Source organism: Mytilus edulis, chromosome 5, assembly GCF_963676685.1.
Source record: "Mytilus edulis chromosome 5, xbMytEdul2.2, whole genome shotgun sequence".
Taxonomy (NCBI): domain Eukaryota; kingdom Metazoa; phylum Mollusca; class Bivalvia; order Mytilida; family Mytilidae; genus Mytilus; species Mytilus edulis.
The window spans coordinates 32,513,534-32,536,582 of NC_092348.1; the positions used below are offsets into that span (position 1 = coordinate 32,513,534).

Consider the following 23,049-nt stretch of genomic DNA (forward strand, 5'->3'; position numbering starts at 1 on the left):
ACGTAGACAACATACATAACTAATACCGAAATTGAAAACGCTTTACGGTTTCTCGTTTATAAACTGAATTCCGCTTTGAATTATAGAAGATGCAATATTAATCATGTTCAGTCGACTTTTCATTGTTATATCAACGTCTGAACTAATTAAAAAATCTTTAGATCTCAGATAACACTCGAAATTGACCCGACCTCTTTCCACACGGAATACAAATAATGATAGTTTGTAGTCAGGTTGGCTGCTTATAATGCAAAATACACATTAATAACAAGTTCTATAAAACGAACAATACACACTGATCGTTTCTTTAGTCCCCAATGTAAATGAAAGAAACAAAAACCATATCATACCATAAAAAGAAGAGGAGAAATTCGAACATTTCCGGATCTTTTTCTGGCCAAAAGACCCCCTGCATAGATTGCGTATGAAAAGATTAACCTCATGACTTGAAAGTCAGGCCTTAAAGCACTGCCTTTAAAAAAACCACTATAAAATTGGTCAAACATTGTCCATTAGAAATGACATATTTCTGCTCAGATAAAACATGTTTTATGACACTGACATAATTGCAAAAAAATCTTATAAACTAAAACCAAGAATATAAAGTGGATATACATGGGAAACATTTTTTTTCAACAGAAAGGTTCATGATCAGTTGTTTCAACAAATCGATCCTGCATTTTTTGGGGGCTAATGAATCATCATTGATTTGTTTTTACACAAATCCCCCCTTTTCTTCATACAATTACAAAAAGACTTCAACATTTTGTATCCTGGTTTTGATACACTACACTCTTTTATTCTCAATCCAACACTAACAAAAAATCTAACAATCAAAATCTGTGTTCCATTTTTTATTAATGCATGATTCTTTAATAATACACAATTATCGTTAAACAAAAAGGCCATATGGCATATATTAGATGAACATGTACAATTCACAAAAAAATTACATAAGAATTAGCACTGTTGACCTGTAATGCAAAGTTATACTTTTTTTTACCTTTTGATACATAGTGTACAAAAAGTATGTATAACTATTCTTGCATATTACTATCTACAGTTTACACAATGTGAATCCAAGATATGACTCTAAAACACAGATGATTTTTTAGACAGATATAAGTAGACAAGGCTTCAGAAAACTTACAACTTTACCTTGTGAATGTTCATAATAAATAACAAATCAAAATAGTATGTACAAAATAAAACAAAACAAAATCACAGTCAGTCGAAAATACATATTAATATTAGCACACAACTAAACCAGGTATTTATAAGTTAGGGTAGACATTAAATAAACAAATATAGCCTTGGGTGATGAAAAATAATTTACCCTATTAAATACTAATTGACAGGCCGTGTGTTGTGGCGTTATGTCCCACTAGGGATGAAGAGGATAAGTAATAAGTAAATAAGTAATTTACTAATTGAAAATTGTTAAAGGGGCACTAGCTGTCAAATTCATGGTCACCGATTTGACTCAAATTCTCATATATGATTTATAACAATGTAAAACATTTATCCAAACTATCAAAAGTCTAAAATAAAAAGTTTACAGAGCATGGGGTAGATAATATATAGGTTCGTTTCGTGTGTATTTTAGTCCAGACACAATCTAATTAACTATCGATTTGACCTCAGATGACCATATAAGCGATGTAAACATAATTAAAGATATGAATAGATTAAACCAACATGTGCAATTGGAATTTTATAGGTCTGTTTGATTTGATTTTATAGATTAACCAGATGCTCCGCAGGGCGCAGCTTTATACGACCGCAGAGGTTGAACCCTGAACGGTTGGGGCAAGTATGGACACAACATTCAAGCTGGATTCAGCTCTAAATTTGGATTGTGATTAAATAGTTGACACAGCATAGGTTTCTGACACAGAATGAATGTGGTCTAATGAACTTTAAATTTTTGTTTTGCCTTTGAGCAATACACTATGCTGTTGAATATTAATCCTCTCAAATAAATGTTTGAAGACAATTTTTTTTTTATTTATGAAATCTGAAATGAGAAAAATTTAACCCCCAACCCACCAATTTTTTTTTCACATCCCCCTTTCTCTTATTCCAAAACTGATCTCAATTCAAATTTCTAATGGAGTTTGCAACAATAACTATTCATTTAAATACATCATAAAATATTAAAATGTAAAAAAGGTGCTTGTTATCACTGAACTTGGTAAAGATTGTTTTAATTTATCAGTTGGTAGTAAAAGTGAATATACATTGTATATTGTATAAAACAATGATTTAAGTTGATTCAACTTCTATTCTGGACAAAGAAAGATAACTTCAATTTTCGAAAATTTCTTGCTATTGCACAATATTGTGCAATTAGATATTTCTTGCTATTGTGCAATACTGTGCAATTGAAAATACTTGCTAATTGAAGATTTCTTGCTATTGTGCAATACTGTGCAATTGAAAATTTCTTGCTATTGCACAATACTGTGCAATTGAAGATTTCTTGCTATTGCTGAATACTGTGCAATTGAAAATGTCTTGCTATTGCACAATATTTCATATAATAATTTTGGATCCTGATTTGGACCAACTTTAAAACTGGGCTCATAATCAAAAATCTAAGTACATGTTTAGATTCAGCATATCAAAGAACCCCAAGAATTCAATTTTTGTTAAAATCAAACATAGTTTAATTTTGGACCCTTTGGACTTTAATGTAGACCAATTTGAAAACAGGACCAAAAATTAAGAATCTACATACACAGTTAGATTTGGCATATAACAGAACCCCAATTAATCAATTTTTGATGAAATCAAACAAAGTTTGATTTGGACCCCGATTTGGACCAACTTGAAAACTGGGCCAATAATCAAAAATCTAAGTACATTTTTAGATTCAGCATATCAAAGAACCCCAAGAATTTAATTTTTTTTTAAACTAAGTTTAATTTTGGACCCTTTGGACCCCTTATTCCTAAACTGTTGGGACCAAAACTCCCAAAATCAATCCCAACCTTCCTTTTATGGTAATAAACCTTGTGTTTAAATTTCATTGACTTCTATTAACTTATACTAAAGTTATGGTGCGAAAACCAAGAATAATGCTTAATTGGGCCCTTTTTTGGCCCCTAATTCCTAAACTGTTGGAACCAAAACTCCCAAAATCAATCCCAACCTTCCTTTTGTGGTCATAAACCTTGTGTCAAAATTTTATAGATTTCTATTTACTTAAACTAAAGTTATAGTGCGAAAACCAAGAAAATGCTTATTTGGGCCCTTTTTGGCCCCCAATTCCTAAAATTTTGGGACCAAAACTCCCAAAATCAATCCCAACCTTCCTTTTGTGGTCATAAACCTTGTGTTAAAATTTCATAGATTTCTATTCACTTTACTAAAGTTAGAGTGCGAAAACTTAAAGTATTCGGACGACTACGACGACGCAGAAGACGACGCCAACGTCATACCAATATACGACCAAAAAATTTTCAATTTTTGCGGTCGTATAAAAATAGATGTTTCTCATTGCTCTTAACCGTATAAGAATGATTTTATGTGCATCAAATAGTAATCAAATGATTTACCGTAGTTTAACTTTCATTGTTAACATTCTTTTTCTTTAAATAACCAGTACACGTACAATGCATGCGTTGTCAATCTTTAGCTAGGGGGTAAATTGAAGTTCACCTGAATACGGATTTAAAGAGGTTGACTCATTCACTTGCAAGTGAATAACTAATTATCAATGTTTCTTAGTGTAATTTGACAAAATTGAACCTTTTCGGCTGCAAAAAGCGAATTGTTATTTCACTATTTCATATTAATAGGTTTTTATATACTAAACATCTCTTTTAACTTATACATGTTATATTCAATACATCTTAAAACTAGAGGCTCTCAAGAGCCTGTGTCGCTCACCTGTTAATGTGTTTACAGATGTTGGCCATCTTCGTTGGTAGGCGGGGTCATTAGACACTTTTTTTTTAAAAAGATACCCTAGTATTATGATTGTGGCCAAGTTTGGTTAAATTTGGCCAAGTAGTTTTAGAAATGATTTTTATACAAGTTACAAAAATGACGAAAAGTTGTTCAATATTGACTATAAAGGGCAATAACTCTTTAAGGGGTCCTCTAACAATTTTGATCATGCTGACTTATTTGTAGATCTTACTTTGCTGAACATTATTGCTGTTTACAGTTTATCTCTATCTATAATAGTATTCAAGATAATAACCAAAAACTGCAAAACTTCCTTAAAATCACCAATTTTAGGGCAGCAACCCGACAACAGGTTGTCCGATTCAATTGAAAATTTGTGAGGGGATATATCTTATTCTGATGGACATTAAAATCTTGAAAGATTTGCCCTAAATGTCTTAGTTTCAAAGATATAAAGCAAAAACTGCATTTTACCACTATGTTCTAATTTTAGCCATGTCGGCCATTTTGTTTGGTAGGCTGGGTCATCGGACACATTTTATAAACTGTAAACCACAATGATAATTGTGGCCAAGTTTGGTTAAATTTGGCAAAGTAGTTTCAGAGAAGAAGATTGTTAAAGTTGTTAAAAATTTACTATAAAGGGCAATAACTCCTTAAGGGGTCGACTGACCATTTTGGTCATGTTGACTTATTTGTAGGTCTTACTTTGCTGAACATTATTGCTGTTTACAGTTTATCTCTATCTATAATAGTATTCAAGATAATAACCAAAAACTGCAAAATTTCCTTAAAATAACCATTTCACAGGCAGCAACCCAACAACAGGTTGTCCGATTCGTCTGAAAATTTCAGGGCAGATAGATCTTGACCTGATCAACAATTTTACTCCTGTCAGATTTGTTCTAAATGCTTTGGTTTTTGAGTTATAAGCCAAAAACTGCATTTTACCCCTATGTTCTATTTTTAGCCATGGCGGCCATCTTGGTAGGTTTGACGGGTCACGCCACACATTTTTTAAACTAGATACCCCAAGGATGATTGTGGCCAAGTTTGGTAGAATTTGGCCAAGTAGTTTCAGAGGAGAAGATTTTTGTAAAAGTTTACGGACGACAGACGCAGGACGCCAAGTGATGAGAAAAGCTCACTTGACCTTTCAGGTCAGGTGAGCTAAAAATAAGTTCAAAGCAAAGACAGTAAAAAAAAGTCTACAAAATTACCTTAGTAGGCTATCAGAAAAACAATGATAAAATTCATTTGAATTTAAATGGTCTGAAGAATTTATTATTCATTCTGATCATAAAAATAATTTTATAAATCAATTTATTGTTTTTTTCTCATATTGGTGATAAGAATCCCTGTCTGAGCTTTAATAAATCTAGTCCAAATAATTATGAAGTCTTGAAAGGCTATTAAATTTTTTTTTTTGCTAAGAAGACTTACAATGCTGTAAGGGGTCAAAGCCTTTCAAGATATACGTCATAATTATTTGGACTAAAATAAATCCAAAACCCTCTTTTTATGTTTTTTTATGTTTTTTATGTTTTATGTTTGGTTGTAGAATTATATATTTTATCTATCTGTTATCATCTATTGAATTTATTCAAAAAGCTCTAAGAATTTGAATGCAAACAAAATAAGTTTCATCTCTAAGAAATTACAACTTTATATATAAATACTTTCTAGAACTTGTAATTGAGTGCATAAATACAAATTATGGAATTTAATATAGTCAGTCAAAAATTACCTATTGATAAACAAATATAACAGATTCACATGTAGTCTAAAACTCAACAAATAAGTTGGAACATACCCAGGAGACATTAAACACTTGCAAGTTTAGGAAAAACTGACAATGCCAGCGGAAAAAAACAAAACGACAACAAGTTCACAAAAAACACTACACAGAAAACCAAAGACAGCAACAAAACAAAAACTGGGAGTGAACTCATGTGCTCTAAAGGATCTAAATGACCCCAGTAGTTTAAATATCAGGTTTTGTTTACATGTCTGATATAATATACACAGCATATACTACATGTGTTTCTTAAGGATGAACAAGATACTATGGAATGAATATAAACAATTCCATATAAAATGAAGAAACAAAATTATATAATATGAATGTTATATAGGATTCCCATATTTTGGTTGGGGACAAAGATCACATGGTGTATGAAGGCAATAGACATGTTCTAAACTTGTGAAAATGTAACAATTTACAATGCATATGAATTCATAAAAATTAAACAAACCTAAAACTACTTCAACTTGCAATTTCCTCATTTTGGCATTTAAATGATAGGAGAAAATTTAAGAATCATCTGTTTTGAGGGGATTTAAAGAGGGTGTGGATAGGGGTTTACAGAATTGAATTAAAATAGATTGGCAAAAATTAAAAGAATAGAGAACAAGAGGCTGTCACAACGACAGCAAACCGGATTTATTAACATTTATTTGTGTCCTGGCAATATCACAAGAACCATTACTGATGAATGGTGAAAGTGAAAATCGTCAATATCAAATTTGACCTCCATTTTGTCATCAGTATCAACATATTAAAATTTGAAAAGCTTAGATTGAATGGTTCATGAGTAAATGCAACAACCTGAATGGAAACGCCATTTAACGATCTTTCAAGAACCATAACTCCTGCACGGTAAAAGTCAAAATCGTCATTATTGAACTTGACCTCTATTTTGTCATCAGTAACAACATATCAAAATTTCAAAAGCTTTGGTTGAATGGTTCATGAGAAAATGCACGGACACGACGGGAAAAACCATTTTTCAATCTTTCGAGAACCATAACTCCTGAACGGTAAAAGTCAAAATCGTCATTATTGAACTTGACCTCCATTTTGTCATCAGTAACAGCATATTAAAATTTCGGAAGCTTTGGTAGAACAGTTCATGCATAAATGTACGGACACGACTGGAAACTCCATTTTTCAATCTTTCAAGAACCATAACTCCTGAACGGTAAAAGTCAAATTCGTCATTATTGAACTTGACCTCCATTCTTTCATTAGTAACAACATATTAAAATTTGGAAAGCTTTGGTAGAACAGTTCATGCATAAATGCACGGACAACTCCATTTTTCAATCTTTCAAGAACCATAACTCCTGAACGGTAAAAGTCAAAATCGCCATTATTGAACTTGACCTTCGTATAGTTGTCAGAAATAACATATTAAAATTTTAAAAGCTTTGGTTGAACGGTTCATGAGTTAATGCACGGACAACATTTGATTGCCGCCCGCCCGCCCGACAGCCCGACCGCCCGCCCGCCCGCCGTACATCCCCAAATCAATAATCGACATTTTTGTCACAAAAATCCGGTTAAAAATGGACCAAAACAAATACAAAATACAGAATAATGAGGTGTTCAATGATAAGGAAGAGAAAATAATGTGCAAAAAGTATAAATAATATTCAGATATGGCCTACAAAAATTAAAGAACTCAGAAATGAAGGACCCTATCAAGACCCTAATTTGAAAGTGTTGAGGGAAGCACATTTTATATCTCCATGCTTCATACTTTAAAAATGTTATGTTTCTGCACATGGCCAAAACTTTCTCCAAACCTTTAAAAAGAGAAGCATCTAATTCTTAAATAAACAGCAAAAAAATTGACAGACACAAAAAAAAATTCAAAATTGACAAAAAAAGCTATGCCAGGGGCAGCATGATAAAATCACAGCAAATCAACAGCATAAATTGAAAAAAATGTACATCACACACTAAAGTGGGAACAGTATTCTTCATCTAGCTTCAGTATATTACTCAACATTACGGCAGACCTAGTAAAGTACAGCTTCCAAACTATATCATTTATCTATTTATAATTTGTTGTTTACTTTTTATGAGAGCTCTCAAGGGAACTCAACTGTGGTTTCATTTATTTTCATTGGTACCAATTTTCAAGGATTGAGGATAATTTGCATTTTTGTGGATATTTGATTTTGTGGCTTTACCAATGTCTGCGTACAAGCTTAAGGTAAGACAATATTTGAAGTTTGTTGAACATTTGAATTTGTGGTTCAACTGTTCAAAAGAAATCCAGGAAAATTATTATCTGACAAATAATAATGAATCCATAGCAATAGTATAACAAAAATAAAACTATGCAGCTATTTATAAGTTCAATATTTTTTTATTTTTTTTAGGCGCTGTATAGCTCATCCAAATCTACAAAAACCACTGAAGTACAATTGAAAGCCATCATAGCTCTTATTAAAGGAACCCTATGAAATTTCTCATTACGAATATGATTGAAAAAGAATTTGAATAGAACTGAATATTTCATATAAAGATTTGATAGAACCTTCATGTGAAATTTTTATGATTTAACAAACTGCTCTACAGTTTCATATGAAATGGAAGCAAGACATATATTAATGGACATTACAGACATAGAACTTTTGGTCTTGGCATTCTGAAAATATCTCTCAACTGGATTTATCATTCCAATATAACACAGTATAAATTATTACAACTATCCTTTATCACACATCCTGTAATGATGCTTGCAGCGCCCTCTCTAACATCTGATCGTCATCCAAAGAAAAATCCTGAAAAATAGTTTAATTGATTTATTGTTGAAAGTTGAAATGTTGGTTGACATAATTTTACCCAATTTTTTATTGTTGCATCTAGAATAGATTCTCAGGCGCAAAAGTCCAAAAAAATCCTTAGGAATTTAACTAACAAAGGGAGATAACTCATCTCAAACTCATTCAGAGGTTTTGAAAGGGTAAATATATGTAATAAAATGTTGTCATAAGTTCATAACACTCTTAATGTCTCTTTTGAGACATCCAAATCCTGAATTGGAAAATTTAAAGAATCAAGTCTACTCCTCTCATGGGGATATCCCACTTGGGAAAGTTGAATAGAACATACATAAAAGTAGTACATATTCTAAACAAAACAGTTCCTACCCACAGCTGTAACTTTGTCAATAAGTAAAATATTTGGGTAACTTTGGTATCAAATGGAAGCTTAAAGACTTGGGATAACTATAGAAACTTTGTTAAAAATTTCTTTGAATGATAAAAGAAATACTATTATAGAACACAGATCAGAAGTACCTTTTTGTACAATCAAACTTCTGGAAACAGTGCACCCCTAAATGCAATTAAAGGAATATTGATTTTTTTCAGCACAAGTCAAGATAAGGTAAAGTTTTGACATGAAATAACTGCCAATTTATTTGAACAGAAGATGAATGAGCCATTAATGCTTGAATTTACAGAAATTAACATAGAAAACAATGGGGCCATGAATTAGTGGTTTTATTCTTAAAGATTGTATTATGAATCATTGGATGATTACGGATCAGCAATGAAATATTCAAAATTATGTTTAAATATTATTTATAATAACCTCAAAAAGATTTAATTTATTTTTTTAAATTTCATTTCACAAAATTGACATCCTATTTTAGGTCAGCATCTCAGTGCCAATATGCAAACTTGTTTATTTCATATATCTTATGGTGTCATAAAAGTTAATATGTGAAGCAATGTTCCTCAGTTGATATTCAGTCAAAGCCTAGATGGAGTATCATACAACACTTATAATAACTGAAACTCCTCCATGGGTCATCAATGTAGTAGGATAATCTCAAAGTAGTCTCCCTTGACTGAAATAGTTATTTTTCTGTTGTAACGCTAACCAATTAAGAGAAATTGTGTTTTTATTCTTTAACAGTTGTCATACTAGAAATATGTGTATATAAATACAATAGAATGAAATTCAAAACAGTGTGGCTGTGGCCATTGATTGACATATTAAATTCATCCATTGACTGGGACAATTTACGTGAACGTTTGTCTGTAACGACCACTGTTCACGACGTACCTACGATAGACATTTAAACTGTGGGGTCACCAAAGGTTTCTGAACGCCTTTAATTATAAAATAATTCGAAAAATTAATCAGGAATAACCTTTATGTTTTGATTTATATAATTGATATAAATCAAAACATCGTGTTATTTCTGATTAATTTTTTCGAATTACTTTATTAAGGTGTTGAGAACCTTTGGTGACCCCATAGTTTAAGTGTCTTTAAAAAGTACACAGTGAACAATGGTCGTTACAAACAAACGTTCACGTAAATTGTCCCAGTCAATGGATGAATTTAATGTGTCAATCAATGGCCACAGCCACACTGTTTTGAATTTCATTCTATAACAACATATCTTTGACATTATTCTCGTATTATTCTATAAATAAACTTACTGCATAGGTGTCGTAACTAAATTTATGTCGTAGATTCAAATGTTGCATAAAATCTACACTTCTTTGACTGGTGTCACCCCAGGGCATTGATGAACATATAGGACACACCTGTTATCAAGAAAAACAATAGCATGTTATAAATCTGACTACTAATACATGTACTGAATTAAACATTCTTTTTTAATTTATTTTTTGTTGTTAATTTAAATTCTTCTGTTTTGTCACAAATAGTGTTGAAGGTTTTGTTTAAAATGATTTCAATTGAATTTTTCCACTTTGAACATTTGTATACGTGTTTTCATTGTATAATTTACATTTTTAGATTTGCTCACAAATGCAATGTCCCCATTTAATGGTTAGTTTACAAGTGATTCATTACAGTGATCATGTCCGAGGTTTGTTTATATGTTTTCTGTGGCAGTTTTCCTATAAATATCAGGCTGTTTTGCATGTTTTCCATTAGTGTTCACGTATAAGGCTTGATATCAATTGAAGTCTTCTCATTCGAATGTTTGTTTACATGTACTGGTATATAGCATTGATTACATATAAAGGTTAGTTTACATGTTTTCTATTGCAGTGTTTACATTTAAAGGTTTGTTAACACATGTTTTCTGTACCAGGTGTTAACATTTAAAGGTTTGTTTACACATGTTTTCTGAAGAAGGTGTTTACATTTAAAGGTTTGTTTACACATGTTTTCTGTACCAGGTGTTAACATTTAAAGGTTTGTTTACACATGTTTTCTGTACCAGGTGTTAACATTTAAAGGTTTGTTTACACAGATTTTCTGAAGGTGTTTATATTTAAAGGTTTGTTTACACAGATTTTCTGAAGAAGGTGTTTACATTTAAAGGTTTGTTTACACATGTTTTCTGTACCAGGTGTTAACATTTAAAGGTTTGTTTACATAGATTTTCTGAAGAAGGTGTTTACATTTAAAGGTTTGTTTACACATGTTTTCTGTACCAGGTGTTAACATTTAAAGGTTTGTTTACACATGTTTTCTGTACCAGGTGTTCACATGTTAAGGTTTGTTTACACATGCTTCTGAAGAAGGTGTTCACATTTAAAGGTTTGTTTACACAGATTTTCTGAAGAAGGTGTTTACATTTAAAGGTTTGTTTACACATGTTTTCTGTACCAGGTGTTAACATTTCAAGGTTTGTTTACACATGTTTTCTGTACCAGGTGTTAACATTTAAAGGTTTGTTTACATAGATTTTCTGAAGAAGGTGTTTACATTTAAAGGTTTGTTTACCCATGTTTTCTGTACCAGGTGTTCACATGTTCAGGTTTGTTTACACATGCTTCTGAAGAAGGTGTTCACATTTAAAGGTTTGTTTACACAGATTTTCTGAAGAAGGTGTTTACATTTAAAGGTTTGTTTACACATGTTTTCTGTACCAGGTGTTCACATTTAAAGGTATGTTTACACAGATTTTCTGAAGAAGGTGTTTACAACTAAAGGTTTGTTTACACATGTTTTCTGTACCAGGTGTTAACATTTAAAGGTTTGTTTACACATGTTTTTTTGTACTAGGTGTTCACATGGTAAGGTTTGTTTACACATGTTTTCTGAAGAAGGTGTTTACATTTAAAGGTTTGTTTACACAGATTTTCTGAAGAAGGTGTTTACATTTAAAGGTTTGTTTACACATGTTTTCTGTACCAGGTGTTCACATTTAAAGGTATGTTTACACAGATTTTCTGAAGAAGGTGTTTACAACTAAAGGTTTGTTTACACATGTTTTCTGTAGTAGTTTATTATGTATGAAGGTGTGTTTACATGTTTTCAATTACAGTGTTCTCAGATCAAGGTTTGTTTACATTTTTTGTATTGCAGTGGTGACATTTTAAGCTTGTTTACATGTTTTCTATTGCAGTGATCACATTTGAGACTTGTTTACATGTTTTATATTGCAGTGATCACATTTGAGCCTTGTTTACATGTTTTCTATTGCAGTGATCACATTTGAGCCTTGTTTACATGTTTTCTATTGCAGTGATCATATTTGAGCCTTGTTTACATGTTTTCACACTTGAATTTCAGTGACATGATTTCTTAATTGAGATTTCAAAGACTTACCACATTTGAAGATTCGCTAGCATGGTTTTCATTACAATGTTTAACCATTCCATTTGTATCCAAGTTTGCTTCACCACAGAAAGGACAAGAAAATGTAGATCTGTTCGGTAGGTCCCTAAAATTATACATTGTATTATTATCTAATTAGAAAAATACACGATCATGTCAAAATAGCATTGACTTTAAGACAACAATGATGCATAAATATCAATCCATTTTCATAAGAGATAAAATTGAGAATGGAAATGGGGAATGTGTCAACCTAACCAAAGGGCAGAAAACAGCCGAAGCCAACCAATGGGTTTTCAACACAGCGAGAAAATCCTGCACAAGAGGCCGGCTTCAGCTGGCCCCTTGGCAAAATGTGTACTAGTTCAACAACAAAAAATAATTCTAACACTGGTAAAATGATGATTTACAGTTGTTTTGAATCTATGTGATGAAATCAAACAAACCTAAAAACTGTATCATTTTATGACTGCACATGCTTATCTGGTCAATTCATGTTTTTTTATGTTTATACATGTATTGGCTCAAAAAACTATAGGCATTTTTCAAAATTCATCTTGCTTGCACATGTTGTATTAGTGGTTAATTAGATGGTATCTAATCTTAAATATGCACAAAATGCTGGAATATATTATTTATTATCAGTCCTTGTATTGTTAACTGTATCTTTTGGACTGTTTTGAATTGGATAGCATTTGGATATAAACTTAAGTATGTTATAAATCAAATGGTGAATTTGTGAAAAATACGTGCAAAAGAATTAGATAGCTATTATGGACCTTTAAAGGTATGTTAACTGTGCATGAGAATAATGAAAATTATTTGATTCAATTTTTGTTTATGATGTTTTCTTAACAATGATAATGGATAGAATGAACATAACCTCCCTTAATGTACATGTGTATCAACCAGGTGGTTTTTGAAGTTCCTTTGTTAAGTCTCGATATTTTGTAAGGAAGGACCTAATAATAATCTTTCACCTTGATATTATTTCAATGATAGATATTTAAGAATAAAACTTTCACTTCAAATGTTAACTTTTGTTTTTAATATCAACCCTGGAAGTATCCTTAAAAAAACATAAATATGATGTTTGAAGGGAAATAGTCAAAATAAATACCGGTAAGTTATATTATACAATATTTGGTTGAAGGATACAATGTCTACTTTTTTGTATGAGGCTTAGAAACCAAGGAATGGCTAATATGAAAAGCTGATATTTTTTTGGATTATTCTGATGTAGCTAAAAATGGCTACAGAAGAGATATAGCCAGAAAATAAAAAGGAATTTAAGTCCCAGCCCCCGAACAAGTCAAAGATTGAGAAGATAAGTGACAAGACCTGAAATTAACATTACACAAAATATAAATTGGTAATGTTGACAAAATGAAGTCAGCATTATGAACAGCAGTATAAACAAATTTATTCATGGTCTTGATTGCACAAAGACCAAAATAATTAAACATTGACACATTGTTAAAAAAAAATTTCTCTTACAAATTGTGATGATAGTAAGACCCCGTTTACACTAGCAAAAAAGACCGATCTTTACTGAGATCTATCCTTTTATTAAAGATCGATTTATGGTCTAATGTAAACGGGAAAGATAGATCTCCAATCGGACTTAAAAAGTCTACCTCCAGAGGTGCACATGGTTTTAAAAAGATCTATCTTATTTGAATCATAGATGTAATACCCATCTATGTTTGAATCAATCTTTTTTCTGGTGTAAATGCCGTGATCGATCTTTTTTGAGGTGAATGTTAGACCCAGTTTACACTGGCAACGAAATTAAATTGATCTTTATTTAAATCAATCTTAAAAAAAAGAATGTGTCCAAAGTACACGGATGCCCCACTCCCACTATCATTTTCCATGTTCAATGGACCGTGAAAATGGGTAAAAAATATAATTAGGCATTAAAATTAGAAAGATCATATCATAGGAAACATTTGTACTAAGTTTCAAGTTGATTGGACTTCAACTTCATCAAAAACTACCTTGACCAAAAACTTTAACCTGAAACTCGCACTTTCATTTTCTATGTTCAGTGGACCGTGAAATTGGGGTCAAAAGTTTAATTTGTCTTTAAAATTAGAAAGATCATATCATAAGGAACATATGTACTAAGTTTCAAGTTGATTGGACTTCAGCTTCATCAAAAACTACCTTGACCAAAAACTTTAACCTGAAGCGGGACAGACGGACGAACGAACAGACGGACGAACGAACGGACGCACAGACCAGAAAACATAATGCCCCTCTACTATTGTAGGTGGGGCATAAAAAGACCAGTTCGCGTTTACATTGCAGTGCATTTACACTAAAACATAAAAAGAACCGATCTGACCTTTATTTTCATATCTAAATATAACATTCACCTGAAAAAAGATCGATGGCAAACGATCCAAGCGTTTACACCAAAAAAAAAAAAGATCAATTCAAATAAGATCGATCTTTTTATAAAAACCTGACCTTTAGAGGTAGACTTTTCAAGTCTGATTGAAGATCGATCTTACCCGTTTACACTGGACCAAAGATAGATCTTAGTAAAGATCGATCTTTTATGTCAGTGTAAACAGGGTCATATATTTAGATTTGAAAATAAATCTGCACATGTTTGTAGGCAAAACACGTATTTCCAAACGATGAATGGAATAAGAAAAGTAAACATAGATCCTGCTGTTCATGCTGTTTTGGGATTATCTTCTAAATCCATTGCAAATCCTCATCCTCAAACGCATTGATGGTTCGTTTTTAGCGATAGTCTACACATACATCTTTGTTTAGTGACTTGTGATATATGAACCAAAATGATATTGATTAAATCCATACGAAATCCCAATAAGCAAACTATTTTCTATATCATTTTGCAGTGGATGCGAGATGCAGAATTTCCTTTAATATTAAATTTTTAGGATTATTTGTTTACAAAATATAAGGTTAGATTGTCAGACCAATTCTTTTTATGTTGTAGTGTAAAAGCACTGGATTAAATAAGATCGATCTCGATCTATCTTGCTTGTGCAATGTAAACGCGAACTGGTCTTTTTGAGATCGATTCAAATAAAGATTGATTCACTTTCATACAAGTGTAAACGGGGTCTTAGATTGATTGATTGGTAATTACTTTATGTTGCATCAGCACAAAAAAGGCTAAATTGCAGCATTAGTACAATGGTTAGAAAATTCAGGACTCACAGATAAACCCAAAACATATGTGACTAGTAAAGAAATTCCAGGTTTATCATAGTAACTAGTCTAAAATGGGCTTATGGCACATTTATATGCAGAACATATACTGAGAGAAAACATCCCGCCAAGTTTTTATGACAGATTTGTTCAAACAAAAAAGAAATACTAGGTATTTTGTATAAAATTGAAAATGAAAATGGGGAATTTGTCAAAGAGACAACAACCCAACCATGAGCAGACAACAGCTGAAGGCCACCAATGGGTCTTCAATGCAGCAAGAAACTCCCGCACCTGGAGGCGTCCTTCAGCTGGCCCCATAACAAATATGTATACTAGTTCAATGATAATGGATGTCATACTTAACTCCGAATTATACACAAGAAACTAAAATTAAAAATGATGCAAGATTAACAAAGGTCAGAGGCTCCTGACTTGGGACAGGTGCAAAAATGTGGCAGGGTTAAACATGTTTTTTGAGATCTCAAACGCACAACAGTTCGCACAGTAAAACTCAGTTAAATAGAAGTCTGAGTCTGATGTCAGAATAGGAAACAAAAGAAAATAAACAAAATGACAATAATACATAAATAACAACAGACTACTAGCAGTTACTGACATGGCAGCTCAAGACCTCAATTAAACTGATTGAAAGATTCTGTCTTTATCATATGAATATCAGGTACAATCCCTCTAGTTAGGGGTTTAGTATTATACCATCATGAAATATATGAGATAAACATAACCCATGTCATGCCAACAACTGGTTTTAGAATAAATGTGTTTAATTCTGATGCAAAGACCCTATAGTGAATCAAAATTAAAGCCAAAATATGCAATCTTTAATGACCTGACAACAGTATCTTAACTATACCCCTTCTTAATAAGTCTGTATATCTACATAAAAAAGTATGTGATTCCCTTTTTTTTATTTAAGAAAGCTGGGGTTTTTTTTGAGATGACACATTATATATTTCATTAGAGCTGAGTCTGAACACAGACAGTCAGTTTCCAAAATACAGCAGCTATTTGCTCTTTTTTTTATAAAATGTAATTATAATTTGCAATGAAATTCATATATAATGTATCTAAATTACAGCCTGTAGCAGTTTTTTTTCTTTCAAAGCCTGATTATGCAAGTCTCTATCAAAGGTAGGATGTGAAGTGTAACATTTTATTATAGGCGTTGTTTCAAAATGACATTGCATTTCATCAAATATTGATGCAATTTTAATGATTTTATTTATGAAAACTCTATAGAGCAGAAAATTTTGAATTTCAAATAAATTGAATGCTTTTTTATTCATTTATGTAGAATAAAGTAATTTCAAATTCAAACACAAATGTAAAACATAAAAGTAATGAAACCAGAGTAAAGTGGTTAATACTTTCTCCACAAATACTTCAACACAACAGAGGAAAGTGAAGGAACTATCTTACAACAATCTTTTAATTTGTAAGTGTTGATCTACTTTCAATTTATGTATAATATCACTTTTACAAGGCTTCAACTTATGAAGTAAAATATATATATATTTTAAATTTACCATGCTAACATATATTTTGGAAACATTTTCTAGAAGCTATCTTCTCATATTTCATTTTACAATTCTATCATTTAGTTTAGCTTCTAATCACATAATGATGTTTTTTCCTGTATAATCCAATTAAAACAACCTGTAGCTTGTGAAAATGGTTGATGACCTATCAGTTTTATTATATTTTGAACATATCTCAATTTATACTACATTTTGGAAAGTATGAATAATTTCTATCATTTTTAATTTATACTCCCATACCACCTTAAGAATTATATAAACTGCTTTTACTCTTAAATTAATGACGATTTGTCACAGACAGTTAATAAGTGTTCAACTTCATAATTTCATATGATCACGGCTTAGGGCAGGATTTTATATCCTTTTTACTAACACAAGTAATTTTTTATATATAACGTACTTGAAAAGAGATTTAATCAATTTCAAATACAATAACCAGACAATAAACCTAACAAGTCGTAAGGTTACATTCATCAAAGTGTATAACTGTATAATTCTTACTATTTCCTGATCAATTGTTATGGTGGGTCAAATATATGATCATGCATGGCAGTCAGCCATTCAACAAGGTATTGTTTGCCTTTTTCTTTTTTTCCCTCTTTTCTTGGATGGAATAAGCTGTTAATTGATTCAATTTACTAATCATTGTTGAAATAAAGTCTTAAAAAATATATTTTTCATTTCAGATTTTGAAAAATATGACTATTTATTTCCCTGTTGAATGTTATAACCCTTACTGGAAAATGAGGGATTATTGGAAAGGGACTGAAATTATTTGAGCATTGTAAACGGTCACCTATGGACCCAACAATTGTTGCAAGATTTCTTTAATTACAGAGAGCCTGGCCCTTTCTCTACATGAAGCTTTACACCAGATTTAATGACCAGACATAGATGAATATTTATACACCCAGCACTGCCAAACAGACACCTAACTTTGGCAAGGAGTTGACTTTTGAATTTTAAGTAAGTGAAACAGTTAACTCATAGTCTTAGAACAGTGAGATGTTGAGTTTTTTTGGGTTTAATTACATTTCTCTTCAACTTGGATTTTTCATTTTTTTTAATTGAATGACACAGAGTCATTTAACGAAGGAAACACACATCTAAAATACAATACTTAGATACTTTTTTACATGATGAGTTTATGAAACCTTACTTACTAGGTAAGGAGTCAGCAGAAATATTATTTTAAAAACACGTTTCGTCGTGCGTACTAAATTGGTATCAGCTCACACATATGGGCTAAAATGATCTATAAAATGTTATATAACACCTGTCACAGGTATAAACCATTGAAAAAAAGAACAAATATTGATTGTTCTCTTTATAAGATGGGTCATTTAAAATGTCACCTGTAGAATATTTTATAAGCACATTTATTTAAGGTGATTTAAATTGAATTCAAAAACTTGTTTTCTGAAATTTACATAAAAAATTTGAACAAGACTTTTAAGGGGAGGTAATCAGAAATATACATGTACATATCTACACTAATCTATACTACTAAATAATAATGAGGTTCAATTTGTTAGCCAGTATATGGCTAAAACAAGAAAAAAATTCAGCTTTATATATATGTATAAAATACATATAGACAATGGAGATGATTAAAAATTACACCATTCCAGGGTCTTTTGTTTTCCACATAATTAATACATGTATTACCAATAATTAACAAGTCTTGGGTTGTATCTGATACTGTAGTGTATATATGTCACATATGATATAGTTTTCTGTTTTAGTTAGAAAAACAGGACAGATAAAAAGCAGAGAAGACTGTGCACCTTATATCATTAGCTAGTCCAAATAATTATGAAGTCTTAAAAGGCTATTTTAATATTTTTTTCTGTGAAGCCATCCTATGACAATATGAATACTATATATCCTATAAACTAAATATCTTTAGTATAAATGTAGAAATTATTGTTAAAATTTAATGATCTAATAATTCAATTTATTTATTGCATTATGATTACATTATATGTATGTTTAATTGTAATACTTTATGCTGATTGGCTAACTGGCCATCACATGTTATTCCTTAAGCAATTGCATTACTCAATAAAACTTATCATTCATGATAACACATGGTCCCACAATAAAGTGCACAGGTGAATTAAATAAAACAATTATAAAATTCATGTTTTCATGATCATAGCTAAAAAATGTAATTATAAGTATTGAATGCTTCTTTTTGTAACTTCATAGGGTTGTTAAAGCGTTCACCGTGCACACATTTTTAGAATGAAGCGCTTCTGCCCTTCATACAAAATGTACTTCGGTCAACGCTTTTACACCCCAATGAAGTTACAAAAACTTAAGTAAATTCATTTATCTGTTAACCCTGTTTTAAATGTACATTCTATTATTAACGTTTTGACATCTAAATCTTTACATAACCTTAAATCAAAACATACAAAAGATTTGAAGCCCCTCATTTTCATTCCATAACAAATTTTCACCACAACATTACAACACACCCTCCCTCTGTTAATAAACAAAATGTTTGCTGTTGAAGTTTATTTTTCAGATTGCATGGTGAACTGATCCAAATGTATTGAATGTTCCAATTAGATTGTTATGTATCATCAGTAATGTCAGAAGTATCAGCAGATGCAATGAAAACCAAAATTCAAGGAATTTACAGTTATAAATTGGCATTTGTTCTTAAGGATACTGTGTTGGATGTCAACATCAACATTTTTCAATTAACAGTGTTTTATTCAAATATTGTTCATTGAGCTGTTATAGATCTGCCCAGCAGCTAGATTTTTTTTTACATTCACAGTTGATTTTTCAGTCAGTGGTCATCAAGTTTTGCCTTATTGGCCTGTTTGTTAATGTTGATTGTTTTTTGTTGATTAAATGACATGACAAATAGTTAGACAAATTTCATTTTTGTGGTTGATTATATCAAACTTACGGAGCAATGAAACAAAACAGAATCGAATATTATTATATTCATTGCGCACATTGAATATGCAATAAAGGTTTTTCTGCTTCCAACAATACTTGTACTTAAAACTCAATTATAAAACTTGAAATGTTTGAATATGAAAATTACACATATCAAGCTGCTTAATATTTATTTCTCACCATTGCTTTAAACTGTAGAGAATCAGTTATTATAACAGTATACTTCCCAAAAAAGGGAAATAACTCATATTCAATTCAAAATTTAAAATTATAAGAGGATTCAAGCAAGTCTTTTACTAGCCAGTATAAAAACTGAGCATCCTGAAAAAAATTGCCACACATTTACTAATCTAATTTTCAAACTTATACATGTTCTAATGGCCCAAAATCTTTTAAGAAATAATGCTTTCATACATATCTGGTGAAATTCACTTTATCAATATTCCTGGGCACATGCTCCTTTTCACTATTTCATTCACATGAAATGTTTTAATGCATGAAAGTATAAAACATTTCTTCATAATCTTTTGACACCATGGCAAAGTTAAAAGAGAAATCATATACTTTCTGACATTCTGAAAATAAATACTTTATTTAATTATCTTAATGGCAAAGATATAAAGTTAATGCTTTAAAAAAAAGCTAAATATTGAAAAATGCACAGTTTCTTTTATCTGCTAGAATATCAATCATGTTACATGTATAATACATACTTGGGAATAGGTTGGGATGTTTCCTTCACTGGTCTAAATTTAGGTAAAGATGTATCGACCATATCACAAACTGCTGTATGTGCTTTATGTTGTATTATTGGCATCTGAAAAAAGCAAGTGTTGTTAATGACAGCAAAACTAAATGTATAGTAATATAAAATCTTTCATTGTATTACTGAACCATAAAAGCTGATTCTTTAAAAGAGGAGCAAAGATACCAGAGGGACATTCAAACTCATAGATCTAAAACAAACTGACAACGCCATACCGGTAGATAAAAAAGAAAAGACAAACAGACAAATAATAGTACACAAAACACAACATAGAAAACTAAAGACTAATTATATATAAGCAACACAAAACCTTCCAAAAAAACTCACGGTGATCTCAGGTGTTTCTGGAGGGGTTAGCAGATCCTGTTCCGTGTGTTTTGGGGGGAAGGGGACAGTGGCATTGTGTTGTTGTTTATTGTTTATTTAGGGAATCACTGAAGCATGACTGGAGTGGGTCACCTCTAAGGCAGCCAGTGAGCGTCCACTTATAAATATTTCTTAGTCCGCCACTGCAAGAGGATTCCTTGTGAACTTACAGAAAATGATTTCAGACTGAATCAAACATACAATAAAGATGACTTTCTATGCAAAAATTCTGTTTTTTTTACTAAAAATCACTGTACAAGAAGTTTATTTAAAATTAACACTATCAATGATCCATGTACATGTAAAAAGCATAAAAGTCAGACAGACAATGCCTGACAATTAATCCATACACTAAATATAGTTGACATAATGCTTTATTACCTGAGAAACAACATTAACCAACACAAGAGTGTACACGCTGAAATGTCTTGCCTTCTTTACTTATCATTGATATTATGTTGATAGTCCTAATTATAAACCTTTATTACAACTGTCACATAAACTTAACATTAACCAAGAAAACTAAAACTTGACAAATGAACCATGAAAATGAGGTCAAGGTCAGATGAACCATGCCAGGCAGGCATATACAGCTAACAATTCTTCCATACAACAAATATAGTTGACCTATTGCTTATAGTTTAAGAAAAACAGTCCAAAGCACAAAAACATTAACACTGAGCAATGAACCATAAAATGAGGTCAAGGTCAAATAAAACTTGCACAACTGACATATAGATCATAAAATATTTCCATACACCAAATATAGTTGACCTATTGCATATAGTATTAGAAAAAAAGACCAAAACTCAAAAACTTAACTTTGACCACTGAACCATGAAAATGAGGTCATGGTCAGATGACACCTGCCAGCTAGATGTGTACACTTTACAATCATTCCATACACCAAATATAGGTAGACCTATTGCATACAGTATAAGAAAAACAGACCAAAACACAAAAACTTAACAACAACCACTGAACCATGAAAATGACACCTGCCAGTTGGACATGTACAACTTACAGTCCTTTCATCAAATGTTCATACACCAAATATATTAGACCTATTGCTTATAGTATCTAAGATATGGACTTGACCACCAAAACTGAACCTTGTTCACTGATCCACGAAATGAGGTCAAGGTCAAGTGAAAACTGTCTGAGGAACATGAGGACCTTGCAAGGTACGCACATACCAAATATAGTTATCCTATTACTTATAATAAGAGAGAATTTAACATTACAAAAAACCGACCGTGCAAGGGCTGTTTAGCCAGTCAAGGTCGTTAAAAACTTCCATTTGTTGATTACAAAAAATCTTAACTTTTTTTTCAAGTAGTCACTGAACCATGAAAATGAGGTCAATGACATTGGACATGTGACTGACGGAAACTTCGTAACATGACGCATCCATATACAAAGTATGAAGCATCCAGGTCTTCCAACTTCTAAAAAATAAAGCTTTAAGAAGTTAGCTAACACCGCCGCTGGATATCTATCCTATGTCGAGCTTTCTGTGACAAAAGTCGCAGGCTGGACAAAATCTAAACTTCTTACCAATGTTTGAATGAACCATAAAAATGATGTCACAGCCCGATTGACATTGCTAGACAAACATCTTTGCATCATCTTACGGTGTTTATATTTCACAACTTGTTCGCTATGCCCGTGTCTGTTGTGACGTTTTTGATTTTAACGAACACAACCTATGTATTACTGGTAAATTATTAAACCAGGGATATCGTTACCATAAATTAGTTAAAACCTTTACTAAATTTTTCCATAGATATAAAGATTTGGTTTTGAAGTTTGGTTGTACCTGTAGAAAACTTATTTCAAACGGGATAGCACATCCTCATTTTTACGAAAATGTTGTTAACCGTGCCCGGAAATTTAATCAAAGAGCTGATAGCTCTGAAGTGGAAGAAGGTGAATAAAAGGTAACTTGAATTACCATAAAAGCAGCCCCACTTACCCAGGCTGCT

General features: G+C 31.5%; 1 protein-coding gene and 1 long non-coding RNA gene across 3 annotated transcripts in view; one reads left to right on the forward strand and one right to left on the reverse strand.

Annotated features, from left to right (window-relative positions):
* Window positions 1-839: 839 nt before the first annotated feature.
* LOC139523473 (E3 ubiquitin-protein ligase RNF166-like) overlaps window positions 840-23,049 on the reverse strand; it is a 32,947-nt gene continuing 10,737 nt past the window's right edge. Inside the window, exons 3-7 of one of the 2 annotated variants that reach the window (XR_011664623.1) lie at window positions 20,646-20,749; window positions 12,254-12,368; window positions 10,165-10,272; window positions 7,270-8,490; window positions 840-6,333 (exon numbers count right to left, since the gene is read on the reverse strand). Coding sequence is in view for 1 of the 2 variants with exons in the window: in XM_071317535.1 (XP_071173636.1) it covers window positions 8,425-8,490; window positions 10,165-10,272; window positions 12,254-12,368; window positions 20,646-20,749 (393 nt within the window). In the remaining variant the exon portion in view is untranslated. Of the gene's footprint in view, window positions 8,491-10,164; window positions 10,273-12,253; window positions 12,369-20,645; window positions 20,750-23,049 lie in introns of both variants that reach the window. The other variant, XM_071317535.1, reaches the window with a different exon arrangement.
* Window positions 16,781-19,900, forward strand: LOC139523474 (uncharacterized). The gene is made up of 2 exons (XR_011664624.1): window positions 16,781-16,910; window positions 17,700-19,900. It is a non-coding gene; the product is annotated as an uncharacterized lncRNA (long non-coding RNA).